At 52.7% G+C, this 26,964-nt stretch overlaps 8 protein-coding genes across 8 annotated transcripts; 3 read left to right on the top strand and 5 right to left on the bottom strand.

Annotated features, from left to right (window-relative positions):
- Nucleotides 1-1,064: 1,064 nt before the first annotated feature.
- Nucleotides 1,065-2,384, top strand: Z517_07986 (uncharacterized protein; the record flags this gene model as incomplete). The annotated part of the gene is made up of 1 exon (XM_013426507.1): nucleotides 1,065-2,384. The coding sequence occupies one exon, from the start codon at nucleotides 1,065-1,067 to the stop codon at nucleotides 2,382-2,384; it is 1,320 nt and encodes a 439-aa protein (XP_013281961.1).
- Nucleotides 2,385-7,826: 5,442 nt separating this feature from the next.
- Nucleotides 7,827-9,927, bottom strand: Z517_07985 (uncharacterized protein; the record flags this gene model as incomplete). The annotated part of the gene is made up of 5 exons (XM_013426506.1): nucleotides 7,827-9,065; nucleotides 9,164-9,415; nucleotides 9,472-9,571; nucleotides 9,659-9,845; nucleotides 9,906-9,927. The coding sequence occupies 5 exons, from the start codon at nucleotides 9,925-9,927 to the stop codon at nucleotides 7,827-7,829; spliced, it is 1,800 nt and encodes a 599-aa protein (XP_013281960.1).
- Nucleotides 9,928-10,417: 490 nt separating this feature from the next.
- Nucleotides 10,418-12,199, top strand: Z517_07984 (uncharacterized protein; the record flags this gene model as incomplete). The annotated part of the gene is made up of 1 exon (XM_013426505.1): nucleotides 10,418-12,199. One exon carries the CDS (start codon nucleotides 10,418-10,420, stop codon nucleotides 12,197-12,199), a length of 1,782 nt encoding a protein of 593 aa, XP_013281959.1.
- An 872-nt stretch (nucleotides 12,200-13,071) lies between these two features.
- On the bottom strand, nucleotides 13,072-13,845 carry Z517_07983 (uncharacterized protein; the record flags this gene model as incomplete). The annotated part of the gene is made up of 1 exon (XM_013426504.1): nucleotides 13,072-13,845. The coding sequence occupies one exon, from the start codon at nucleotides 13,843-13,845 to the stop codon at nucleotides 13,072-13,074; it is 774 nt and encodes a 257-aa protein (XP_013281958.1).
- A 1,552-nt stretch (nucleotides 13,846-15,397) lies between these two features.
- Nucleotides 15,398-17,523, bottom strand: Z517_07982 (tRNA uridine 5-carboxymethylaminomethyl modification enzyme GidA; the record flags this gene model as incomplete). Its single annotated transcript, XM_013426503.1, has 2 exons — nucleotides 15,398-17,360; nucleotides 17,408-17,523. The coding sequence occupies 2 exons, from the start codon at nucleotides 17,521-17,523 to the stop codon at nucleotides 15,398-15,400; spliced, it is 2,079 nt and encodes a 692-aa protein (XP_013281957.1).
- Nucleotides 17,524-17,794: 271 nt separating this feature from the next.
- Z517_07981 (uncharacterized protein) lies at nucleotides 17,795-21,218 on the top strand (the record flags this gene model as incomplete). Its single annotated transcript, XM_013426502.1, has 4 exons — nucleotides 17,795-17,904; nucleotides 17,955-18,254; nucleotides 18,308-19,156; nucleotides 19,214-21,218. The coding sequence occupies 4 exons, from the start codon at nucleotides 17,795-17,797 to the stop codon at nucleotides 21,216-21,218; spliced, it is 3,264 nt and encodes a 1,087-aa protein (XP_013281956.1).
- A 576-nt stretch (nucleotides 21,219-21,794) lies between these two features.
- Z517_07980 (uncharacterized protein) lies at nucleotides 21,795-23,154 on the bottom strand (the record flags this gene model as incomplete). The annotated part of the gene is made up of 2 exons (XM_013426501.1): nucleotides 21,795-22,339; nucleotides 22,413-23,154. 2 exons carry the CDS (start codon nucleotides 23,152-23,154, stop codon nucleotides 21,795-21,797), a joined length of 1,287 nt encoding a protein of 428 aa, XP_013281955.1.
- Nucleotides 23,155-23,585: 431 nt separating this feature from the next.
- On the bottom strand, nucleotides 23,586-26,202 carry Z517_07979 (leucine-tRNA ligase; the record flags this gene model as incomplete). Its single annotated transcript, XM_013426500.1, has 2 exons — nucleotides 23,586-25,928; nucleotides 25,981-26,202. The coding sequence occupies 2 exons, from the start codon at nucleotides 26,200-26,202 to the stop codon at nucleotides 23,586-23,588; spliced, it is 2,565 nt and encodes an 854-aa protein (XP_013281954.1).
- Between the last annotated feature and the right edge of the window lie 762 nt (nucleotides 26,203-26,964).

Genomic DNA, 26,964 nt, shown 5'->3' with positions numbered 1-26,964 from the left:
GCCGATAGCCTTCTCGGATCATTTCAGAAACTTCAGCATCCTCAACCTCTGTTTGTCAGTGCCTACACGTCTCTTTTCCCGTCACAAAAAGGAAAATCTCCATTCCAACGTCCTCGCCTCCTTTTTCGGCTATCACCTTTGACACCTCCTAGGACCTCTCTCAAATTACAAAGTCACTCAGAAAGGCAAACCCCTCTAAACCACAGGTTCGTCATCCGCCGGATCATTAAGTTTGGGCACATTTGGGTTGGCGCCTGTCAAGGTGGCGGAGCCCCCCCAGCATTCACCGCGAACTGGCGTGAAGTTAAACTGAGGCTTTCAACCCCAGGAGTTCGAGCCTCAACAAGACTCAAAGAACTACAGATCCTCCACCAACCCACCATAACCATCACAGATCTCTTCTCAGTCACAAAGCATCAAATTCTTGGACGGCCAATTACTCGCTTATCCCAGCTTCAGCCTTGTGTTAAGCTCAATACACGTCCGGACCTCGCCACTTACTGGCTATCCATCGTTACCTCTTGGTTGACAAGACTAGCCACTGCGGTTGAACCACACAAAACCCTCAATACGCTGGAGCTTTGAACATTGCAGGAGGCAATTTATTCACTTCGACCCTTTTCCAAGTTGAACTTCAGCATCTGCGCAATTGTCTACAGTACAGTCCCAAAGAGACCCACACACTGATACGCATTTCTTATCACCAACCTGTTTTGAGGCTGAGCACTCTGCTCTCCTACATTACTGTCTTGCAACTCTGCCCAGCGAGGTCAGAGCACAACTCTAGAGCAAGGATTCCGCGCGAAAATTGCTTTTCACAAGCGTGGTAGCCGTCGAAACAAGTGCCTTCAACCTGGGTCGACAACACATATCCTTTCTCAACCCAACTCAGAACTCCAGAATTTTACCTCTCCTGAACGGCTTTCTTGAACGTCGCATGAAACTTCTTCTCTGTGGCAGTCCTTTTAAGATTAGAGTCTCAAGAACCGGAAACTCAGCCTCATAATACTTTTGCTCAGAGACACTTGCCCACCATTGCGCCGATACGCCACACACGTCCCGCCATGTCTTCTGGCGGAGCAGCGCTACAGCCAACCTTCCAAGGCCATGTAGCCACCACGCAGGACGCCCTTATTCTCTTCGAGGCTTGCCTGCAAGGGCACCTTTCACATGTACCTAGGCGACCGCACGATCGAGAACGAAGCAATCTGATCAGAAGCGGCTGCGTCTTTATTTATGAAGAAAATGCATCAGGAATCAAAAGGTGGACGGATGGGGTCACATGGAGCCCCAGCAGAATCCTCGGGAATTTTCTCGTCTATCGAGAACTCGACAAACCATTTCCACCAGGCGAGAAGAAGAGAGCCATGAAGAAGCAACAGAGACGTCCAAGCCGACCTGGTGAACCGTATGCCAGGTCAGAGGGGGGCTCATTCTCAGATGGTCAATCTGGCAGCTACAATTCCGATCGCAGCGCCTCAACCGACGTGGAAAGACAGTTGATAGGTTCGTTGGTGGATTCCTACGGCTTCAAACAAGACGGCTTGGTCAAGAAGACGATGAGTGTCACGGTTCAAGGCGTTACACATCACCTGGTCTCGTACTACCATGTGAACGACGTCCTTGCCAATCAGTTGCGGACACCATCGCAGACAGAGAACTTGCAATACATCCGTCCACGGTCTGAGCTAACCTCGAGACAAAGCTTTCGAGCTCCTATCGAGGATGTTGACGAGGTGGAAGGGGCACATAACTCATACGCATATCGCGTGAATGCAGGCGGCTACCCTCAGCCATACTACATGCCACCGGGCTACCCTCCTATGGCTCAACAGCCTAACCCGCCCCAATACTCTATGGCGGTGCCTTCCATGTCCACGGGCTACATACAATCCCCAGTGACAGCATCCCATATGCAAGCACAACGAAACGACTATGGCCAGTACGACCAAACGGGGTACAATCGAAGCTATGAGTCCTTGAACAGCTCAATTCCTCCATCATCAAAATCAATTCCTGCCACGCCAACCACCATGGCTCCAATCATGTCGGACCGCTCCCAGGCGCAGTCGGCCATGTACCCGCCCATGAGTATGCAGAGGCCAGTCAACACGTTGAGCCCAGTCTCAATGGACTCTCGAGCAGCTGTACCATATCGGCCGAGTCCATACGCAGTGACGCATGGTAACGGTGCTCAGATGGACCAGAGCCGGCAGAGTCAGCCCTCACCCACGCAAGTGAAGTACGAGGATCGCAGGGATCCGGCACCGCAGCCAGCTCCAATGTATCAAAGCCCACGGACGCCGTACTATCCCGACACGGCCAGTCAGGCTATCCCCCAACCGCAGTATCCTCAGTGGGCAGGACAGGCTCACAACCCATAGAATGGATGAGGAGTTCTGGCACCTGTTGTGGCCGCCAACGACCGGGGTTGTTCTCCCGCGATGGTGGCACCTCGGCTTCTGTCAGATCCTCGCTTTTCATATACTATCGGGTTGCGTCCTTGACGGAGCCCGAGCATGCCCGTAACGCAGTGAACGTTGAAAGAGAACGAGCCCAACGAGGGAATATGTGTGTACCAGTCAACTGCCCTCGCTGTTTTGGGAGGAATACGAAAGGAGATGGTTATCGCGTCTTGGTGGGTTCGCCTTGGTCATGGAGTATCTTTGTGGTGGAGGTTGATGAGCAACAATATCGTCTTGCTTAAATCTGCGCAAGTCAGCATTTAATATCCTCTTTCTCATGCACTGGCCGTGTTACAGTCCGTTTTGCGAGTTATTGATTTCGTGTCAAAGATCCGAGTATGTGTTCATGACAAGTATTGCAGTTATCCAGCTCTTCGTCAAAATTTGTGTGGATCCGTTAGAATCGGTCTTGAGCATCGCCAGGCCAATATCAGGTGTTGTGAGTTGGATCCTGGCTTTGCGGCAGGAAAGAGGAAGGAGACCGGGGCCGGTTATTCGCGACTTCAGGGGGTTCCATATTGCTTGGATCGGAGTTGAAACGGTTTGAGCATGCAGAGATCGAAGGGAAGAGGGTTGATACAGAAACGCCGTGGTGGAAAATTATGAAGTTCAAATTTGTCAATCGGGAACAACGAGGGTGGGGGTGTAGGAGGGCGAGGAGGGAGGTTAATGAATGACACGGCCACCAGGAGGTTCATTGGACTCGACGAGAAAAAAAAAAGTTCGAGGGAGGCATATCTGTTTCTGTAGCTGTGTTTCTGCTCTGATCATGTCATGATGGGTGTGGGAGGCAAATGCTGTCTGTCGTTACAACAAGCTTGCTATTTCGAATTACGATGCCTCGCGAATTGCTCAGAGGGATGCCCTTCGTCTTATTTAAACATGTTCCAAGGCACTTGTTCAGACTTTATTCAGACTTTTGCAAGTTAGATCTACCGGCAAGGTGAAGCCAATTTGTACAGTTAGTCGGGAGCAACGACTAAGTTCGAGATAAACGCTATCAATAAGCTCACACTTTGCGGTACCTACACCTTCGACTACAAGGTCCATCGTCGACGCCGTTGTGGGCTCGAGCCGCGCGAACAAATTCTTCTCTCCAAATAACTTTCCACGAGGAGGAGGAGTTATTATATCATCCTTCAACTCAAAGCGGAAGCCCTGTCCTCCCACTTACAGAGAGCCAGAATGAGGATTTCGACCGTGGCCCGTCCTTTTGGCCTTCAACCAGGTATGCAAACCAGCGCTTCCTTGTAATGTGAGTATCTGCCGGCAATCACTCTGTCCCACCACTCCTTCTATGTCCAGTCATAAAGATATCACTGGGGGGTGCTGTTGCAAGCATCTGCGTCCGCGCTGGACCGATGCTGATCTATTGATGTTACAGTCTCCATTACATCAAAAGGAATCACACTGCTGAGGAGGAGAGATGATTGGCGAAAGGTCAGCTGGCGTCTCACACCAACTCGCCACTCGAAACATCCACCCTCAGCTTGGTCGGGTTCAAGCGAGGTCTCGTCTACGACAACAAACAAGGGACTTCTGACTTGAACAGAATTTTAACAGACGGATACTCCTCGACCGGGGCAAGTCCTAGACACTGATTATTAGCCCATCGCCTCCGAGATCTGCACAAGAGTCTGTCCACTCGACTCAGCTTTCTGGGAGAGGAGACACCAGCACAAAAGGAGGACCACATCCCCCAATAATAGCAAGCAAGGAATCAAGCTTGAGAAAACCAGACGTGTGCGAGAAGAGGACGCTGGCCGCATGAATCACCGAGGTGTTGAGCAATGTGGAGATTCTTCGCCATTGCTCCATTGCTCCATTACTACTGTACAACCACTCCCCAAGCATGCCAATGGTGCCGGGGAGAAAGAGCTCAAAGTCTAAGTCATGCTGCTGCCATTCATAGTCGCAACAATATGGGGCATTCTGAGCCAGCCCGCGAGCCACATCTTCCGGGCGCCACTTTTCGTGCTCTGGCAAATGCCTTCCTGCTCCTGACCTTCCCAGTCTGTCTTTGGAGACGTTGGATTGGCAACCGAGAAGTCTCCGCCTGTGACATCTGACCCGACAAGATTGCCCTTGTCTGGTGCGACGTGCCCTGGAGGCAAGAGGTAGCCACGACATTGAGTGGTCGGTGTTCTGGGTCTGTGATGATTGCTTTTCTTCGAAGAGCGGAGTCCAATACATGCGCGGTATCAACATTCCCGGCACTCCTAAGCAACCTCATCGAGTGTCGAGTGTCCGGGGGACCAACAGCCACCAGATGTTGCGTTTCGGTTAGTCACTGTCCCCTGAGCTTCAAGGTGTCCACGTACCAAGCAAGAGTCTGCCGTATCTGTCGTCTGGCTTCCACTGCATCTACGAGCAGCTCCAGGCGAAGCTTATCTGCACAAGAACGAACATAGTCAGCGACTGATCTAGGCCTCTCTCCATCTGGGTCACCTGCACCAGGGAAAGAAAAGGCTTCGCTACAATACCACAGTCACCAGCAACTCTAGGCGACGCTGAATGTTTCTGTTAGTTTGGCCTTGTCCTCGTGCCCTCGTTCTTTGCTACAACTTTCTGAAACCATTCTCTGTTAGGCAACTGGCCAAGAGACAGAGACAAGAGCACCAGAACTACAAGATCCCAAGGACATCTCTGGATCTCGCTTCCCCTCGCTCTTCAAGTCAAACCGAGAAGGCTAAGCACTGAATCCTTGGACCGCTCGCAGGATGTGCCTATAAGGTATTCGGCAGACCAAGTCCCCATGCGTTGTCAGCTTCGGGCTGGCAGACACTGGGCGCCTTTTGCCAGCTTGGGTCCTCTTTGTTCTCTCGTGGGTTTCACTTGTGCTCTAGCCTCAGATTCGGCCAAACTTTCGTGACCCCTTTTCTTTTCTTCTTGCCGGATGTCCACAACAGGACTATTCAAGTGTTCTGTCTCACAAGCTGTGTCTTGCAGGACTCTACAAGATCTCAGAAAGCCAATGACTTGTTGCGCATGAATGGTGCCAGTGGCATCGTTTACCTGACGTGTATCGCTTCACTCCTGATACACCCATCGTGGGAGTGATCGTCCTGAGGCCCTGAGCTGGCCCTTGTGAGCTGGAGCACTGGAACTGGAAAGATCCACCATAATCAGACGAACGAGGTGCTTTATAATGAGTTTCTGTTCTGCAAACACTGGGGACACCACCCCACGCTTTACTGCGCTATTCTTTTGCTCTTTGTGCTTTGAAACGTGTGCCTTGTCCTAACTGCCTGCTGGCAGGGAAACCATATCGTTATTATTCACATTATGCAACCCATTATTTTGATTTTATGCCCTGATGTTCTCGATCTACCGAGTACAACTTGATCCAACAGATGAGCCTATGAGCTATCTCTTGTCAGCTTCACCGTGAATCGATATCAAGCAAAGTGCAATCCTTTCGATGGCGTGCATGTGAGTAAGTGCATTATTGCACAAATCAAGGTGTCCCAACTGCATATTCTCTCTTGGATTAATCGATCCCCCGGGAGCTGAAGACGTTAGTCGAGATTCTAACCCAGGAAGAGGACCACAAAGGCATTTTCGCCAGAGCAGAAGGCCTGGCACAAGAAGACGATCATAACTGGAGCTGGACAGATTACTTGTCTTGGTAGAGGATACTCCCATCTGTTGAAGAATTCAAGGCTGAGCGCCGAAGCTTACGCACTGATCATCTGTTCCGAGTCCTCCTGAGTTACGTTCTTCCCATGGCGCTGCTGCCTGCGGCCTCCTTTTCGCAGGCACTTTGTCTCGTTATGCTGTTCCCCGTCCCCATTTGCCGTCTCGACCTCTTTTGGCAGAGTCCCCTCTCGATTGTCTTGTTGATTTTGCGTAGGCTTTTTGGGGGGCCGACAAACAACGAAGACCGTGTCTTTCCCACAACCCCAGTTAACTATTACAACGACTTCTTGTACAGGCACCCTATGTATGTACAGCTTCAAAAAAGGGGAATGCTCCACCCGGAAAATTATAAGTTAGCGATCAGGTTATACTTTCATCCGTCCAAATTCTGCAGTCCACAAGCGAACAGGGATGTCGAGATCTTGTACCGAGTATTTTCTTTTATCGCCCGGTCACGGGCCACGGGGCCCACGGGGCCCACGGGGGCCACGGCGGCGACTGCAAATCGAATCGGCCAATTCCCGAGGAGACTAGGCAGAAGGCAGAAGGCAGAAGGCGGTCGACGGACGACGGAAGATGGACGAAGGGGCGAGGGGGCAGCGAAGCGACCGATGTGACCGCACAAGGAGACAAAGTACGCGCGCGGGTACGCTGAACTGGGCAAATTAATCGCTACTACTAGGTATTATTATGGTACTCGCTACGTAATAGCACCCTACCTTCCTAGTAGGTAGGCACCTCCAAGTACACAGGTACTGGGGAGAGTAAGCTACATAAGCAGCCAAGGGGGAAAAAAAAGGGCAAAATAGATAGATAGTACGAGTAGGGACAAGTAGGTGGATGGGATGTGCAGATATACGAGGTATGCACAAATATGCAGATGGAGGATCTTTGTTCGAGAAGCTTTGCCGGGTATGATTTTCTCGGCTGGTTCTACAAGTACCGAGCGAGCCTCATACTTGTATTTGTACCTCGTACTTGCACTTGTCGTTATTGTTATTGTTGGAGTGCCGCCTACGTGTGGATAGGGGTACCTACATACCTACCTACCTGCCCTTGCTTCCTTCCCTCCCAGGCATTTCCGCACTCGGTGCCAAATACGTATGTATGTGCTTATGTACCGAGGACTTACATGAACTTATTACATGGACCCGATCTACGGTCATCTACTGTACCTAGGTATCTACCTATGCAGATATGTATTGTATGTATGTGCCTGCCGTGATTATTATATCGAGTCGAGTCGTACAGTTTAGTCCGGTACGGTACGGTACAGTGCAAGTCCAGCCTGTTCACCCAGCAAGGCTGAGCCGAGTAAGGAGTACTCGGTACGTACCTTATCTACCTACCTGCCTACCTACTTACCTAGGCGGATAGGGACCAAGGACCAGGGATAATGTATAGTACTGTACGTATGGATGCAGTATGCAGTATGGAGTATAGCACGCGGATCCGCATCCACTAATGTCCATCATCCATAATTCGTGGTTCATAGTTCATGATGCATGATGCATTATATTGCCTTGCATTGTAGTACTCGTGCAGACAAATATATCGATTGCTCCTCTGTCATAGAGGTGATAAACCAGTTGCTCGTCTACGCCTGCAAGGAACACAGAACGCCATCTCTTGGTGCTCGAGAAATCGACAGACGAAAAATTCATTCATTCCAACTAGTATCGTTGGACCGTATCGTTGAACCCCTTGCCTCGCTGTAAAATCTCATTTCTCTTTTTTCCCTTCTGCTGTCGCCGCTGCGGCCGCTTTGGCAATTTGCCTCGCCTGAGTCTTGTCCATTGTGACATTCTGCTGCTGCTGATGATCACCACCAAAGACCTGGGGCAGCTTCCACTCGGGCATCTCGAGCTTGCGGCCGAGCTTGAGCTCAATGGCATTCTTGAGGCTCTCGCCACTGGGCATGGTCACCATGCTGCCGCGGCGCCGGCGGGTCTCGATGTCGGCGCGGATCTCGTCGATGGCTTCGTCGATCTCGCGAATTGGGTCGTTGGGCAGGCCTAGCGTCGGCGGGTACTGAGTCTCCTCGGCGATGGTCTTGCGCAGGTATGGGTGGTTGCGTTTGTCCAGACGCTTGGTCAAGGCGCGCTTGGCCGGCGACGCGAAGAAGGCCATCGACGCCGCCACCCCAATAACCGTGTAGAAGTACACGCGCGCCCAGATCTTGAGCGAGTCATTGAAGCCCAACACCACAAACGGCGCCGTCGTGAAGCAGAACGCCAGCTGCGTCGCCACGTAGCCTAGCACGTCGTAGTAGATCTTGTACTGCGTCGGCTTGGTCCCGTCGGGCGTCAGGAAAAACGGCCGCACATAACGCCGGAAGTTCTTGGCCACCGTTTGGATGAACGCTGCCAGCACAAAGGTCAAGTAGTAGCCTGGGTAGAAGCCGTGCCAAAGCGCCGAGGTCAAGAACGTTGCCAGTGTGGCGCGGAAGCCTGGTTTCTTGCCCTTGGGCGTGACGCGCAGGTAGATGTAGTTGCGCAACCACTTATTGGTGTTTTTGTTCCAGCTGTCTAGGTACGCGCGTGAGTTCTGTGCCGTCTCAATCCCCCAGGGATTGACGTTTTCCAAGTGGTCCCACTTCGCCTGGCCCGTCTTCTCGTCGATGCCATTGTAGCTGATTCCGGCCATGATGCAGGCACCTTCGGTGAGCGACCACACGCCGTAGTACTTTGTCCGCGAGGCGAACCCAAGCATCTGGAGCAGCCAGACCCGGTAAGGGAACGAGTATTTCATGTATTCGTCCGAGAGGAAGAATGGGACGTTGTACCACTGAGAAAACTGAAGGTAGGCACCAATCCAGATGATACCCCCAATCGCTTTCCGTACCGCTGGTACTGTCGAATGCGGGATGCGCCGTTTACCCTTGGTAGGAGGTGCTGTTGCTTTGCTCCCTGGCGTCGAATCGTATATGCTTCCGTCGAGCCATCGTCTGTAGTCGGCATACTGTATTTTCATAACGTAGGGTACTAATTAGTTATGTTTCCTTCAGAGCCATCCTCCGTCTTGTTTCTGAGCATTGAAATAAGCAGAGACCAACCTACCTCAAATGCAGGCCCGGTGAAAATGGAGGGAAAGAAGAAAACATAGCCTGCAAAGTCGAGCAGGTTAGGCATCTTGTATACCGCACGGTCTTTCTGATTGTCAGTCAACAGTTCGCCCTTGAGTCTGCCGTCATGCACGTTCCAGCTGAAGCCATGTAGTTTCATGATCAGCACCATTTGGCCGCCCGTTATGTCTACGAGACTTGGGTCGTCAATCCTTTGTCGTTCGATGTGGCTGATTGACATGTGGCCCTGAGAAATAATGTCAGAACTATGTAAAGAAACCAGCGGGTCCAGGGAGAGCGAACCATCAAAAAACAAAATACCAGCCATGGCATTAACGAGCCATCAACATAGTATGCTATTAGGTAGGTGCCAACCGCGTCTATGAGAAGAGTAACCGTCCCGCTGCAAAGTACTCTCAGCTTGTCTATCTTTGGTATGACAGAAGAGTAAAGATGGCGTCGACATCCTTGGTAATAAAGCGGGACTCACCCCCAGAGGTCATAGACGCCGAGCAGATAGAAGAGGGTGATGGCCACGCTGAATATGTTCTTCCATTGTGGCTTGTCGTCAGGAAGTCGTTTCAAGATGGCTGCAAGCGGGTATGAGGCTAGGAAGATCGCTAGTAGCTTAAGCTCATCGACAGAGGCCCCGATGGCCTTGGAGAGCCATACAAAGGCTGGATGAGATTGTCAGTAAGCTCTCCTGAACGGAGGGATGATGGAACAGCCCAACTCACGAATGTCTATCCCTGGCAGCATCTTTGTTGATTTCTCAGTCTTCTTATTCAACGTACAGAAGATCAAGAGGATGCCTGGGAGACAGTGGACAGTCGAAGACAGCAGACATTGTCGAGGGAATCTAAGGAAGTATTGGGGACAACAAACGACCAGAGATGAGGAAACGTGGGGGGAAACTTTTTTGGGGACATGGAAGGATGACATCAAATCAGGTCACATGCCAGGCACCACGCGCTCATTGAGTGGCAGCCTCGTCGTCACTTTAGCACCATGACGAGGCTCGCTCTGCGTGACCCTGATCACCGATCTACTTGTACACGAGGAGTTCACCAGACGCAGACCGCAATTACACACACCTCTATCCTGGCCTTCTGACCTTTTGACCTCTTGTCCTACTTGAGACTGCTTTAGTCCCGCTCTGTCCTAACCCCGGCATGACCATCATGTACCGATAGCTTGCAGTGCTTGCCCGCCTACACACCCACTCCTCCGACCGAACCACACAATCAACATGGACGTCGCCTCGGCCATCTCAGGCTATGTCTCCAAGATTGCTGGGGTTGGCGAAGGCGCCGCTGCTTCCCAAAGCCAAAAGATGAAAATTCTCCTGCTGGACTCCGAGACAGTTCCCATCGTATCCACCGCAATCACTCAATCCGCCCTCCTTCGGTATCAGATCTACCTCATTGACCGAATCGATAACCCTGCCCGCGAACGCATGCGTCACCTCAGATGTCTGTGCTTTGTCCGCCCATCACCAGATTCGATCCAGTTCCTCATCGATGAACTGCGCGACCCCAAGTATGGTGAATACAACATCTACTTCAGCAATATTATCAAAAAGTCCTCGTTGGAGAGGTTGGCAGAGGCGGACGATCATGAGGTGGTAAAGGCAGTCCAGGAATACTTTGCAGATTATATTGTGGTCAACCCGGACTTGATGTCGTTGAACCTGGGTTTCCCCAAGCAGAGGCTATGGAGCCACAGTCCAGACGTCTGGAACACCGATGCCTTGCAAAGAACAACCGAAGGGGTGGTCGCCCTTCTGTTATCGCTCAAAAAGAACCCATTGATACGGTACGAAAAGAACAGTCTTATGGCTAAGAAGCTAGCTACCGAAATTCGCTACCAAATCACTCAAGAGGAGCAGCTGTTCGACTTTCGCAAGACCGACACCCCGCCGCTCTTGTTGATCTTGGACCGGAGAGACGATCCAATCACTCCATTACTCACGCAGTGGACGTATCAAGCCCAGGTCCATGAATTGCTCGGCATTCACAACGGCCGAGTCGACCTGAGTGCGGTCCCTGATATTCGTCCAGAACTCAAGGAAATCGTCCTCTCACAGGACCAAGATCCGTTCTTCAAGAAAAACATGTATCAGAACTTTGGCGATCTTGGCGGGAATATCAAGGAATATGTCGACCAATATCAGAGCCGGACGAAATCCACTGCCCAGATCGAATCGATAGCTGATATGAAACGCTTTGTGGAAGACTATCCAGAATTCCGAAAGCTTTCAGGCAATGTTTCCAAGCACGTCACTTTGGTCAGCGAACTCAGTCGTCGAGTCTCCGCCGAGTTATTGCTCGATGTGTCAGAATTAGAACAAAGCCTGGTTTGCAACGACAATCATGCCGCCGATTTGAGGACATTACAGAAACACATTCAAAATCCGAGCATTCCCGCAGACAATAAAATCCGCCTTGTGGCACTCTATGCCATTCGCTACGAACGCAATCCTAACAACGCTCTCCCAGTTCTCCTTGACTTGTTAACATCCATTGCCGACGTACCTGCATACAAGATCTCTATCATCCCCAAGCTTCTCGCATACCATCACAGTCTTCAACCGGCTCCCGTCGGTGGAGCCATCGGCTTTACAGACCTGTTCGAGTCCGGCTCCTCCCCATTTAGCCAATTTCGACGCAACCTTAACCTGAAGGGTGTTGAAAATGTCTACACCCAACACTCTCCACGGCTGGAAAACACTCTCCAAAATCTCATCAAGGGCCGGCTAAAGGAACTACAATATCCCTTTGTGGATGGACACCACACGAGAGATAAGCCCCAGGATATCATTGTCTTTATGGTGGGAGGCGTCACGTATGAGGAAGCCAAGATGATAGCACAGGTCAATGCTTCAGTGCCGGGCGTGCGAGTTGTGCTAGGGGGAACAAGCGTGGTTAATTCAACAATGTTCTTGGAAGAGGTGGATGATGCGGTGAGTAGCTGGCCGGATCAGGGTCCTGCGTCAGCGAGAGAAAGACTAGGCAGGGCAGTAGGAAGGTGAGAAGACGCGATCGACCCCGCTGATGGAATCTCCATCCCCCTTTCCGTCTAATCAAACCTATCTGGCCCTTGGGAATTCACCGGAAACCCATATCAGAGCTTTTAGCCGCATGCACCTATCGGTACGTGGTGTCGACCTACTGTATGCAAGCATTGCGGCTGGCGGCGGCATGCAGATCAGTCCTTTGCCAATACAACAGAGATTATTCAGCGAAGCCACCGGTTTATTCGACGCTGAGTGCATGCATGTGCCGTTTGAGAAGTCTGCTGGCTTGAAGGCAGCTGAGATGACGACCCGGCCTGCAGACAGAAAGTGTCATTTTGAGCGATGTCATTTCGAACAGACGCACGTCTATCTCTACACGCTCATATCCGCAACGACATTACTTGGGAAGGCGTGCGCTCCACCGGGAGGAGAGGGGGGGCTGTCGAGTGGTGGCCTGCCTAGAGACCCTTGGACGGTAAAGGCACCAGGCGGAACCCTGCCTACTGATTGAGGCTGTATGCAAAGCCATACACGAAACACCAACCCAAGGCAGCTCCGTCACCAATACTATAGCGCCGCCACAGCTGCGGATATCGTTGTTCACTCAGCCAAACCAAAAGCAAAAGAGGGAGGGACGGGACCTTTTGAGTTGAGATGGTTGTACGGCCAAGAGAAGATGTTCTTGATACTGGCTGGACGGGTCCGTTGAAAGAGTATGATGGTACAAGCACAGATGTGCGAACTAATACATATGATCTTACCGTTCATGACGATAATGATGATGATGACGACGAAGGACTACTTACTTTCATCCTCTTCTTCGCTCTCCCATGTACGGACAACCCCAACTCTACAGTCTCTCCTCTCCTCTCCTCTCCCCTCACTTCTCATCCCTGTATTGTTTTCGACCTGTGCGCTTGTTCCTCGCTCGTCAAAATCCTCACGGCCTGTTTGTTGCCCAAGTAGCTCAGGCCGCTCCATACGGTCGTGCTCGCGACGAGGTAGTACCAGCCCTCCATGACGCCCCAGAGGTTCCAGGTGTCGACGACCGCCGCGGGCAGGACGGGCAGCAGCATGGCGTTGCCGACCAGCAGGAGCTGGAGGAGGGTGTTGATCTTTGAGATCTCGGTGGGGTGGACCTCGGCCGAGGGGAGGGAAAAGTCCCAGTAGCGGGTGAAGGTCTTGGGCGGGGGCAGGGAGATCCAGCGGAAGTAGATGGCCGAAATGGCCAGGGCGACGTCGCGGCCCAGCACGACGACGGCGAGCCACAGCGGCAGCGTGCCGTTGGCCGTCAGCGTCACCACGCACGTCGTCATCAGGATCTTGTCCGCCATCGGGTCGATGACCGTGCCGACCACCGTCTGCGCGTCCATCCGCCGCGCCAGCCACCCGTCCACCAGGTCCGTGATGCCCGCGTACGCGAACAGGCCCAGCGCCATCAGCGCCTCGTGCTGCAGCACAAAGTACCCGACCAGGGGCGCCGCGAGCAGCCGCGAGAACGTCAGCGCGTTCGGCAGCGTGTAGATGTTCTCGTGCGTCTGCGTCGTGAGGGATCGCGGGAGGTGTGGGGGAGGCAGGATCGTCGGCGTTGTTGTGCTGGGTTTTCTGCCCGGGAGTGGAGAGGTCGTTGAGGGTTTGGTGCCGCTGGGAGGAAGAGGCATGTTAGTGGGGAGCAAGCTATTGGAACTCAATTCAAAGCTGGGAAGACAAGAAAAGGGACGTTGCCAAACATGTTTCCGAATAAAAAGGGTACATCTCGCTGGGTTTCTTTAGGTGGGGACGTGTATGTAGAATCACTACCCCCTGGGCCAAGCAGGGCTATACATCTGAACTCAACCCGTGGAGAGTGCGACCAACTGCTGGGAACATGTGCTCTTCTTCCTAGAACCCAGGAAAAGTAAAGGGCTTCTAGTGCTCGCACCCGCTGTGATGCCTCTTCTAGAGGAAAAAATACAAGGTGCTTGCTCCGTGTCAACGGAAACACGGATTTCCCAAAATCTCGAGAGCGTAGAGAGAAAGGGGGGAACGGCGAAGAAAGAAAAAAAAAACATCGTATCACTCACTTGGTGCTAGAGTCGTGCTGCTTATCAGGCCTCGATATCGGGGAAGTCGTCGAGAAGCTTCGTAGATCCGACACTCGGCCAACGATGACGCTGGTCGGACGGAAGCTCTGCAAATTTCTGAGCTCTGGAGATTTCAGGTATGATCTGCTCAACACGCCATGCCGTTAGCTGACTTGCGCATTTGAAGGCTGACGGATCTTGACACCGGACCGAATGAAAAAATAAACCAAGGGGAGAGAGAGCGTATGTATACCTCGATACAGCCGACGAACGCGGCAAGACTGGAACTCCGGGACGTCCAGCCCCGGTCCCTCGCGACGACACGGGCGTAGAAGTCGAAAAGGAGCTCTCTTGACAAGCAGAAATCCGCATCTCGCGACCGCTTCGATACCGGTTCGCCCCTCGTGGCATATCATAACCGCTCCTCCAAGTCCGCGAGGCGATTCTGATCAGAGACGCACATTGAGCGGACGACGAAAGAGGTCCGTGAACGGACAGTCTGGCCGCCGCAGCTCGACTCATCGCGGCGGTAGGTGGGAAGATCACCGAGCCTGCGATGGGCAGGACATTCTGTCGGGTGGAAAAGGTCATTCAATATCCTCGACCTGCACGGAAGCAGTAGCCAGACGGACAGGGGAGGAAACGAGAGAAGATGGATTTTTCGGGGCCCCTGATTATTTATTTGAGCCGTGCGGAAGGACACCTGAAGGTGGCACAGATAGTCAGGCTTGTTGGCGAACAGAGTTGTGTATGTGCCGCGCGGGGGCTAGCGATGGTAGGATGCAGCCTTGTTTGGCGTAAATCGTCGTGTCGTATAGTAGAACAGTGTGAGCAAGATGTTGACAGCATGTTTCACGTGAGGTTTTTTGATGGCAGACGGATGACTAAGCAGAGTGTCTCCATTTCTCGACGTCAACTTGATTCTTAAGGTATTTTGTAAGGGGCGGAATCCATGTTAAAGTATTCGCCAACTACTGCGACCTAGAGGCCACTCGAGACATGACATATACCAGGAGAAGATACAGGGTTCAAGATTTTGGCCCGGCAAAAGAAGCCACTGTGTCCAGCATTCATGACGCCGTCGCTATGCAACCGTCCTCGACTCAAGACTGTATATCGTACAAATCCCCCCCCTCCCCCCCAATTCATCTTACACAGCAACAGATCCTTCAACGGGAGCTCCATCGCTTTTAGGCATCAATTCGTCCTCTGCAATCTTGGTGCGGCCATTTCTCTTCGCATACTTCAACAGCCGCAGCGCCCCATTCGGCGTTACTCCCTCGATCCTTCTGGCCATCCCGACACTGGCCGGCCGCACCAGCTTCAGCACTTCCTTCTCACCAATGCTCAATCCGAAAACCGAATCGTAATCCAGGTCCACGGGTAGAGCGAGAGCCTCGTCTCTCTCAAAGGACTGCGCGGCTTTCTGTTGGAAGGATATGTACGGAGCGTACAGGCTTTCAATTCGTACCCTGTCCTGAATTTTGGATGAGTAATGGGAGATGGATGGGAGGGCTTGGACGCGCTCCGAGATGCTATTCATGTCGACGCCAGTCACACGAAGCATATCAAAGGCGCTCCGGCGGTTTGAGTCAATTCGTGAAGGGAACCCCATCTTCACCCATTCCGGGCTTGGGTACCGAACTTCTTCGAGTTTTCTCTGCAACTCTGCCATTTGATCACGAGTGCTCGTAAAATGGGACCAACGCGTGTCGCCCACAACGCCAGCAACGCGACCTTTCTCAGTCAGACGCAAATCCGCGTTGTCGGAGCGACAGCTCATTCGGTATTCACTTCGTGCTGTGAACATTCTGTACGGTTCACTCACGCCCTTTGTGATGAGGTCATCGATCAAGATCCCGATGAATGCTTCGGCGCGGGAGAGAGTGAATGGGCCTTTCCCTTGAGCGGACAAGCCGGCATTTATGCCGGCCACTATCCCCTGGGCTGCAGCTTCCTCGTAACCTGTGGTGCCATTGATTTGGCCTGCGAGGAAAAGTCCTTTTATGAGCTTTGTCTCGAGTGTTGGGAATAGATTTCGTGGGTCAATATAGTCATACTCGACGCCATACCCAGGTTGGAGCATTTTGACATTCTCAAGGCCCTTGACGGTTCTCAGCATGGCGTACTGCGCATCAGCTGGCACGGTCATGCTGATGCCATTGGGGTAGATGATTTTGTTTGGCTCAAGGCCTTCGGGCTCCAACCAAATCATGTGCCTTTGCTTATCCTTGAATTTGATAATCTTGGACTCCAGAGACGGACAATATCGAGGGCCCTTCACCGTTTCTCGAATATGAATTGATTTGTCCAGATTAGCCCGGATAATCTCGTGGGACGCTTCGTTGGTGTAGGTGGTCCAGCAATTCAATTGGCCGGCATCTCCAATCTCAACAGTGTTGTTTAGGTAGGAAAAGGGTGTTGGCGGTGAATCGCCTGGCTGCACTTGTAAAACACTGAAGTCGATGGTGTCGCGGTCCAGCCGTGGAGGAGTTCCAGTCTTCAGTCGTCCCAAGGTGAAGCCTGCGCTCCGTAGAGACTTGCTCAGGCCAAAGGTTGCAGCCTCACCCATTCGACCAGAAGGATAAGCCTCCAGCCCAATATGAATCTCGCCGCCGAGAAAGGTCCCCGTGGTGATGACCACATGGGAGGCAGGAATGACTTGACCACTTTCCAGACGAATCCCGGTTATGCGTCCCTGCGATATCTTGTCGCCCGCCTCTATACCCTCTCTTGAAACAATGATATCGGCGACTTTGCCCTCTAGGACGCTCAGGTTTGGAGTTGACAACATCTCTTCTCGCATATATTTCTTGTACAAGTCTCGATCAATTTGTGCTCGGGGCCCCCAGACCGCAGGACCCTTTTTGATGTTCAGCATGCGAAATTGGATGCCAGCTTTATCGATTATACGACCCGCGACTCCGTCGAGCGCATCAATCTCTCGGATCATTGTCCCCTTGCCTATCCCTCCAAAACTAGGATTGCAGGAACAGACGCCCAAGTTGGACAATGACGGAGTGACGAGTGCTGTACGGGCACCTGATCTGGCAGCGGCGGCACTGGCTTCGGTCCCTGCATGACCACCTCCGATGACCACGACATCGTAAGGCCTGAATGAGGTCAGTACAGAGGTGCGGGATAGGGGCCAGAGACCTACCTCAATGCGTCCGCCACAGCCGCAAAGAAGCGATGGTGGTGCAGCAAGGAGCGAGACCTGGTTCGCGGGCAATGGCCCCATCGAAAGAGGCTCGGATGCCGTAAAGCAGGTGGCATGCTGAGGTATGCACTGGGTCAGAGAATCCAAAATGGCAACATCAAAGTGGTTGATCTCACATGGCGAACAATTTCAGCGCATCGGATAAACCTCGGAACTCCGCATCTCGCTGCAAGGCTACGAGGCTGACTGGCTCGTGGCCACTAGGCGACGAGACTGCGAGGCTGCGAGGCTGTGCCCAGTTGAGAAACTGAGGCTGGAAACTACCTACATGTTCTTTCAACCCTTTCACCCTATAGCCTTCATATTGGAGACTTCGCTTGCTACACCATGAGCTTTGGATTTTCCGTTGGTGATATTCTAGTAATAGCACAATTGGTTGAGAGGACCAGGAGACGTTTCAAGGGCGCTCCAGCGGAATACAATGCATTGGCTGATGAGTTGGCACTTTTGCCTCACATTTCGTGTTGAAACCCTCTGACTACAACAGGACACGCACCCTCCAGATAGTTGTCAATGACCTGAAGATTCAGGTTGAAGATGACGAGCTTGCAGACTCTATCAAAGATGATTTGCGAAATGCCATGACGAACTGCGAGACTGTCTTGTTGGACCTGAACACGGTTATCGACGCTCATACTGAACTTGATTCGGCAACTATAGTGCCACGAAGAGGGCCACAGCGGATATGGAAGCGTCTCCGATGGGATCCCAAGGAGGCAAGCCAACTGCGCTCTCGACTCAGCTCTTCCATCCAACTGCTAGTCGCTGTACGCCAAAGTCTGGACAGGTGAGCTCTGAGATTGTACCCGAATTCAGGACCGACTAAGGTGTTTTTCCTAGTACACTACAGCGCGAGATAGCTCAAGATTTGGCAAGGCTAACTATAAACCATGACAAGGAGAAAGTCCAGCTCGTTGCGGATTGGCTTGCACCTGGCACTTATTCTGCTCATCAACACGATTACTTCACCAAGGTGCAAGCAGGGACAGGGCAATGGGTCTTCACCGACCCGATATATTGCAGGTGGCTCAACGATGCAGGCCCCTCAACGCTACTACTTCCGGGCATTCCAGGAGCTGGCAAGACTTTCACTGCGTCAATCATCATTAACAGTCTGCAAGCGCGGGTGTCCCAGGATGACAACTCGGGACTCGTGTTCTTCTATAACAGCTTTCGAAGGACTGCTACCCAGTCGTGCCATCACATCGTCTCCAGTATGGTGCGGCAACTGTATCTGCAGAAGCCAACCAAAAACAATGCAGTCGATAGCGTCTATGAAGAGCAGCACAAGCACATGGCGCCCGCGGCTCCCAGCCTGGAAGAAATGTGTGCGATATTCGAAAAGCTGTTGTCAAGCTTTTCTTTGGTCACCTTCGTCATGGATGCTCTGGACGAATGCAAGGGACCAGAAGCATCTGATGAGAGGCCGTGGAAATATATCCTTGGTTTCATACTTGGACTACAGGAAAAGCTGAAATCCCAGGTGGCTATCAAGGTGCTCGCAACTTCGCGACCCGATCCGGAAATCAACGGGGTTTTCCCAAAAGATGGACGACTGACGATCCATGCTCGAAATGACGACCTTGAGAAGTTTTGTGATTCTCTGATACCTAAGATCAGATGCATTGCCCAGAAGACTGACCTGCACCCAAAGATCAAAGACGCCATCTGTGATAGTGCTGGGGGCATGTGAGCGTTCCTGCTACAGGCAGACATGCAGTGCATGATTCATTAACACTCCTCCAGGTTTTTGCTGGCAAAGCTGCACTGTGACACCCTTGCGACGAAAACGAAGCCTAGGGACGTGTTGCAAGCCCTCAAGGCCTTCGCCCAAGGCGGTGATGCTCTCGATCGAGCCTACATGGACACACTCCAAAGGATACAAAGCCAACCTGAAGAGCACAGTACACTCGCCAGGAAAGTCTTGGTTTGCGTCGCATTTAGCGTGCGGCCGCTCACTCTCGACGAAATAAGACACGCCCTTGCCGTCGACGAGGAAACCAAAGAACTGGATCCAGAGTACGACTTGGACGATCCTGACGACGTAATCTCAAGCTGTGCCGGGTTGGTAACCATCGACTCTGAGACCCAAATTGTTAGTTTGGTCCACTACACCACACAAAGCTTCTTGGAATCACTCGGTAGTCGACTCATGCCGGATCCTCATGACTTCCTTGCCAGCTGTTGTTTGAATTATCTATATCTAGATGCGTTTGCAGACTGCCACTTCGGTGGCAAGAGTACGATTGACCAGAAGGATGCTTTTCCGTTTGCCGCATATAGCGCAGAATACTGGAGTTGGCACGTATCGTCTGGCAGCGATAACATGTCTTTGAGGCAGAGGGCCTTCTCTTTCCTCGACAACACCGGACGTGTCACCGCTACGCTGCGACTATCTCATCTCCACAGCGCTAACGTACATGGCTTGTGTGCCCTTCACCTTCTCGCCTTCATCGGCTCGAATAACTGGATCACCGACTATATCAGTCGTGGACCCCAAACACACCTGAACGAGCGTGTGAACGGCTTCTGTCTAGAGTGCAGGGAGTTGGCAGCTGAATTTAGATGTCGTCTTGGAGACGACAAAACATCCTGGGTGACGTTACTGACAAGCTGGCGCGGTTCCAGCCAGCGTACGCCACTGTGGTACGCAATAGATCAGCGCCATGTGTCAACAGCAAATCTTTTGATCGATCTGAACAATGGCATACTTAACGACCTAGATGATCATGGTCTGCCTCCATTAACGTTTGCGCTACAGTCTCGGCTTGAGGCTGTTCCGCTCCGGATGCTTGCCGAACCCGAGGCCATATCGTGGTATCAACATCGAGGCTCAGCCTTTGAAACCTATCTACACAACGCAGCCTTGTATGGGGACGAGGCGGTAGTTGACCGACTGCTGGAACTGATATCTGCTTTGGACTCGAGCGAGGCCCGCGAAGTTGCCATCTCTTATACCACTGCACAAAACAGATGGGGTGAAACCGCCCTATTCTACGCGGCTAGCTTGGGACGCCTCGGGATTGTCAAGAAGTTGTTGGCTTATAGTGGGGGGCGTGAGTTGAATGTGGCAGATGAGAAAGGCTACACGCCACTCCATGCAGCGGCACGCTTCGGCTCTTTGGAGGTGGTTCAGTATCTCATGGGCCAAAGAGGCATTCAAGCAGACGTTTGTGACCGCTATGGACGGTCGGCCCTTCACTGCGCTGCCGATGCCGGCGCGGTGCCTGTGATCGAGTACCTCCTCAGTGCTGGCCTCCCAGCAAACTCCAACTCTCACGACGGCCGGAATGCGTTAGTGCATGCTCTCTACGGTCGTCACCCAGAGGCCGCGTTATATTTGGCCTCCCGAGACGATATTGATCTGTATTGCACCGACAAATATGGAAGGAACGCCCTGATGATAGCTGCTTGGGTCACATATGCCGATGGCGTCGTTCGATTTGCGTCTGAGGTACCCGATATCAATCTCACCGATGACGAGGGTGACACAGCCTTGCACCATTTATGCAAGTGTCGTGGCTTGAGGTGGGAAACTGACATTGGCAATAAATTTCAAGCCTGTCTCCAGGCCTTGATCAGCAACGGCGCCGATTGGAATATCAAGAACAAAAAAGGTGAGACTCCATACGCTATACTGTGTGGTCGTTCCCAGAACCTCACGTCCTGGTGGGACCGTCCTATGCTGGAAGCATGGCAAGTCGTGAAGTCAATCTGGGATTCATACTTGTTAGAAACCATGGCCAACTGAGAGGGCTCGATCGAATCGAACAAGATCGATCGAGGCTCCCATTTATGGCCCTTTCGGACCAGGTCACCGAATCCACGCATGGCCTTCGGGACATCTGGTCAAATTCGCTCGCATTTTCCGTGCAAGGCTCGTCGCCGTCGAGGACATACATGCAATACTTTTACGCTTCTCTTACGTGGTATGGTACATGTGGTGGAATGAACCGGGGACCAACCAAACCCTTTCTTACAATCTCGCAGCAGCGTTCATTACGATCACGTTAATTTGGTTGGTTGGTTGGTTGTTTTTGTTTTTCGGTTCAGCGTTACGTCCAAGCTTAGCACAGTCTTCTCAGCGTCAGAGCTCATGTGAATGAATGATATGACATGATTCTTGATTAGCGTCCCTAGAGCGCAATGGATGTCTGGCCTTGTCAGTGTGTATAAGTAGTATGCGTCCCTCTAAGCTAGTGTCACCTGGTACCTCATACAGCACGTCCTGTACCTGGTCTGGTCTGGTCTGGCCTGGCCTGGCCTGGACGGGCCGGGAACTCATTACTTGAGAAAACAAACCGTTTTGTTTGAGTTGGGCGAAGCATTAGCCATCAGAAGCCAGGAACCGTCCTGTCCACGACCCGCAGTCGCCGCCGGCAGAGCCCTTGTCCACATCCTCTTCTGACCCAGACCCCCCGACCACATCAATCCGAAGCACAGGAATGCCGCGAATGGTCCATTTCGTGGGCGCCGTCTTCAGCGGCGCCGGGTCCAGGTACCAGTCGCGGGAGCCGTCGACGGCGACGACGCAAAGCCACAGGCTGCCCACGTCTAAGCGCGGCACCGGCTCGAGCTTGAAGGACCAAAACTCGGCAAAGTTGCGCCGCAGGTGCTCCGCCACCGCGGCCGGTTTGTGCGGGAACCCGGCCGCGACGAGGAGGTCCCGCCGCGCCGTGGTGAAGGCCGCGGCGATCGTCTCCGGTAGCTGGATCTGGCGCGCGGGAGCCCGTTTGGCCGCGATCCGCCACCACGGCATCAGCAGGCTCTCGACCATGTTCATCGTCCACAGGGGCATTTGTGGTGGATGATCGGCCTCTCTGTCTCCGCTACCGCCGTTGGCGTTGGCGTCGGCGGTGACGGAGACGGGGCCTGGTTCGAACATAAAGTCGACCTCGAATGGCAGGGCCGGGCAGTTTGGGGTCGTACGAGCAGTAGAGCGGACCGTAGTAGCGGCGGCGCGTCATCTCGATGGCTCCGCAACACGCGGCGTCGCAGTCCAGCCCGGCCCACTGTTTGAACACAAAGTAGAGCGTCGTCGCGAGACTTCGCGAGTAGTGCTTGACGCGCTGCGCGCCGACGAGGAACTCGCTGCGAGCGGATACCTCTTTTTCTTTTGCTTCTTTCTCTCCTCCTCCTCCTCCTCCATCGTCATCAGTCTGCTGTGAATCCCCTCGGAGGGTGGCAACCCCATCACCCAACCCCCACGCAGACACCACCGGGACGAAATGCACAACGACCCTGCGCCACCTCATGAGCGGCATCCGCGCAATCTTCTCCAGGAGCAGCGTGCAGCGACACTCCTTGTGCCCGATGCTTTCCAGTAGTGGCTGGCAATCGCACGATTTGACGCCGCTGAGCCAGAAGCGCAGCGGCTGGCGGAACACCTGGCGCAGGGTTTCGCGTCTGACCGACACGCTCGTCCTCATGAGACAGCGGATCGTCGCCACGTCGATGTCGTGACGCGCGTCGGTCGAGATGCACAGCCCGTCCCTCACGATGTAGCTGATCACTCTGGAGGTGATTTCTTCGGGAAGTGTGAGTTTTTTGCTGCGCGGCGGCGATGGGGATGGGGATGGTGCTGGTGCTGCGCTTGAGCCTGAGGCTGCGGCTGGGAATGTGTCTCCTTTGACGACGCCTTTGCCTTCGCTTCCGCCTTGGCCGTCGAGGGAGTTCGTCAGAGTCATGATAATGATGATCCAAGGGGAAGAGCCCGAAGTTTCTAGACGAGGCCGAAGCGGCTTGAGCCTAAGACATCATTCATATACCTGAGATTATCAGGCTGGCTTCAGTTCACTGGTGAGATTTCGGTTACCGTCTGCCTGTTGGGTTGGGTTGGTGAAGACTCGACCTTTGTATCGATAGACTCCCCAATTTTTCAGAGGTGAAGAGCGTCAAGTTACGGTGGTGACACAGATATGTAAGTGAAAGACCATGTGCAGATACACATTCGAGTGGGAACGTGGGACGTAGCAATACCGTGGTTTAGCCTCATGTTTCAAATGACGTGTTCCCCCTGCCATTCCCCCAAGACTGAGTGTTTCTAATGTCATCCACAATGTTGTACATGCCATGAAGAGTGAGCACAAGCACTGGGCTGTGTCAGGACCGCGCGGTCTCAGAATACAACGTTCACCACCTTGCCGCCTCCAACGACAATTACTCTTTTCTTCTTTTCCCAGTTGTTCTTCTCCGTTAGCCACATTCGGCCTTCTTCCGTTTCTAGAATAGCACGGATGATCTCCGCCTCTCGTGCCGCTGGATCGGTTCCAGCCTTGCCGTCTGCGCGAGGGGACGGTACTGGTGCTGTGAACCGTAGTTTTCCATTGATCTGCACGGCGCATGTGATGGTTGTTTTGCGACTCCGTAGAGCAGCCTCTTGTTCAGGCGTTATGGCATCGCCCGTCCATGACACATCGAAGATGCTCCTGCTTTCTGTGCCCGGCACCACTCTTTCCCAACATTCCTCGGCGAATGCCGGAGTGATTGGCGCCATCATCTTTAGGAGCGCGGTCACGGCGACATAAGCGACAGAAGGTGTCAGGTTGTTGACGCCGATTCCTTCGAGGCCGTTTGTTAGCTTGATAAGGTCCGAGACGGCTGTATTCAGGCTGTAGATGTCGCTCGAGAATGTCTGCAAGATGCTCTTGCAGGTCCCTTGCGTCAAGAGCAGCGCCTCAGCATCACTTGTGTTAAGATCTCTCGGTTCAGGTATCGTGATCTGTGAGACGTATTGGTCCTGGGAAGGCAGCTCGGAGATGACGCGGTTAACTCTGCCAAACCACCTCTGTATACCAACAATCTTTTCCTCGTCCCATTGCAGCACTTCACTAACTGGTGCAGCGAAGAGAATATGGGCTCGTAAAGTATCTGCTCCAAACTTCTCAATCGCGACCGAGGGGTCCACACCGTTATGCTTGCTCTTGGACATCTTCTCCCAAGTGACGTTGGGTGCCTTGCCAGAGGCTTTGATGGTTGCGGCCTCGCCGTCAAAGTCGACCTCACTGGGCAACAAGAACCGACCACTGTCTGGGTCGGAGAATGTCTTCCCATGCACCATCCCCTGCGCTATCAATTGTTGGAACGGCTCGGCATGGGCCTTATCGCTGGAAATAAGACGTTCGCTGCACAGGAATTTGTAAATGAAACGTGCATAGAGTAAATGTAGAATAGCATGCTCGACGCCTCCAATGTAAGTATCCACAGGGAGCATATCGGCTGCGGATTGCGGGGAGAAGGGTTCCAGCTCATTCGTCGCGTCTGGAAATCGCATGAAGTACCAGGAAGAGTCGACAAATGTATCCATCGTGTCCGTTTCTCGCTTCGCCGGACCTGTGCAGGATGGGCATTGGCAATTGACCCATTCCGCCATCCTATCCAGTGGATTACCGGATTGTCCTTTGATTGATGAATCGAGTCGAGGTAATACCACGGGAAGGTCTTTTTTGGGCACAGGAACAGGTCCGCAGGCCGGGCAGTGTATGATGGGGATTGGCGTACCCCAGTATCTTTGGCGGCTCACAAGCCAGTCACGAAGTCTCCAAGTTTCGACTGCTTCCGCAAGACCGTGTTTCTCCAGTCCAGAGACAATCTCGGTTCTCGCCTTACTGCTTGGTAGACCCGTGTAAGGACCACATGAAGAAGTCAGCCACCCGTCATTTGTGTACGCTTCGACCACATCGATGGCAAGCACACGAGAGGCCCTGTTAGCTAAAGGCTCTGGCGATATTGCAATTGTGACAGGATCTGAGGGTCTGTGGAGTTTCCAGAAGCTGAGATCGCGAGAGTCGTGAGCTGGGACACCCATCACTGCGCCTTCTCCGTAGTCTGCCAGCACATATGGGGCGGCATAAACGGGCAATGGCTCAGCATCTGAATCTCCGACTTGTGAAAGGGGATTGAAGGCCAAATACGGCAGCTCGAAGCCTTCCTTGGAGTCGGGCGGGAAAGAAGCTCGTCTGTCGAGAAATTTCTGCAACTCAGGTAACTTCGCGGCCGCCCGTACCACGAGAGGGTGTGTCAGTGAGAGTGCAACATATTTGACTCCAAACAGCGTATCCGGACGGGTGGTGAAGACATGGACAAGGGAAGAGTTTCCAGATTCATCTCTTAAGCCAAACTGGATGCGTGCCCCTGTCGAGCGGCCTATCCAATTCCGCTGCTGAGTTATGACTCTCTCTGGCCACTTTCCTCCGTCTGACAGATATTGCAGATCTTGTAGTAGATCTTCTTTGAACTCCGTTATTTTGAAGAACCACTGGCGTAGTTTGATCTGCTGCACTAGAGCTCCTGATCGCCACGACCGCCCATTGTGGTCGACCTGCTCATTGGCAAGAACCGTTTTATCGACAGGATCATAATTAACCAGCGCTTCCGCTTGATATGCCAGACCACGATGATATAACCTGAGGAAAATGTCTTGAGTGTGCTTGTAGAACGACGGCGAACATGTTGATATTTCCTACGGAGGATTGATCAGCGCTATGTACATGTATTCCAATCCTCTGACCTACGGCATCCCAATCAAAACTTGTGTTCATGCTCTTGAGCTGTTGTTTCATTTTTGCAATGTTGTCATCGGTCCAAACAGCAGGATCAAGACCGCGCTCGATTGCAGCATTCTCTGCTGGGAGTCCAAATGCGTCCCAGCCAGTTGGGTGAAGCACATCATAACCTCGCATTCTTCGATAGCGGGCGATTACGTCGGAGATGGTATAGACTCGAAGATGACCCATATGAAGAGACCCAGATGGGTAAGCAAACATCGGTAGCACATAGGACTTGGGTAGGGAGCTTGATCGCCCTCGGGCCTTTGGCTGGTTTGCCCATCTCTGTTGCCATTTCGCATCGATGGTTCGGAGGTCGAGGCGAGGAACTTGAGCGGCAGCTCGGACAGCGGTGGTGTGTAGGCTTCGTACAAAGAGCAGCCTGGCAGACTGACGGACAAGGGACCTCCCCTGCATAACCTCCGACCCCTCCACCACCGGTTGGGCACAAGAATGACAAGGTAACGTGAACCACGACAGTTTTAGTCGGAGCAGAGTGATGCACCGCAGGGAAATACACTATCATGTTTGGTAGGAAGGTTGGCCGAGTCTCGTGACTGCGCGACCGTAAACTTCAACTCCACTCAGTTTCTGTTGTTCTCTTCACGTCCATCTCATCGTTCAACTTTGCGCAATGCCAACTAAGCTGCTTCAAAACCTGTCTTCCTTCGATCGTTGATGCTTGAGGCTCTTCTTTTGTCTCAAAGCCCCCTTCCGATCCCGTGCCGAAATTGAAGACGCGAAGATGACAGCTCTTGGTGTCACACCAGAACTTCACACTGAACGAACCGTGTTGACGCAACGCAGCTAGATGACCGGCTTAGAGATGGATCAGGAAGATCATCACGCTTTGACGAGCAAGCGCATAGACCCAGGAAGCAGGAGTTCCTCCTGCAATGCGAGATACCTGGTGTCGACGCACTACCGGTTCACGACTCGGGGGACCAATCT

The sequence above is a fragment of the Fonsecaea pedrosoi genome, assembly GCF_000835455.1.
Source record: "Fonsecaea pedrosoi CBS 271.37 unplaced genomic scaffold supercont1.5, whole genome shotgun sequence".
Taxonomy (NCBI): domain Eukaryota; kingdom Fungi; phylum Ascomycota; class Eurotiomycetes; order Chaetothyriales; family Herpotrichiellaceae; genus Fonsecaea; species Fonsecaea pedrosoi.
The sequence above is the reverse complement of the archived record's forward strand: the minus strand, read 5'-3'. Positions and strand labels throughout refer to the sequence as shown.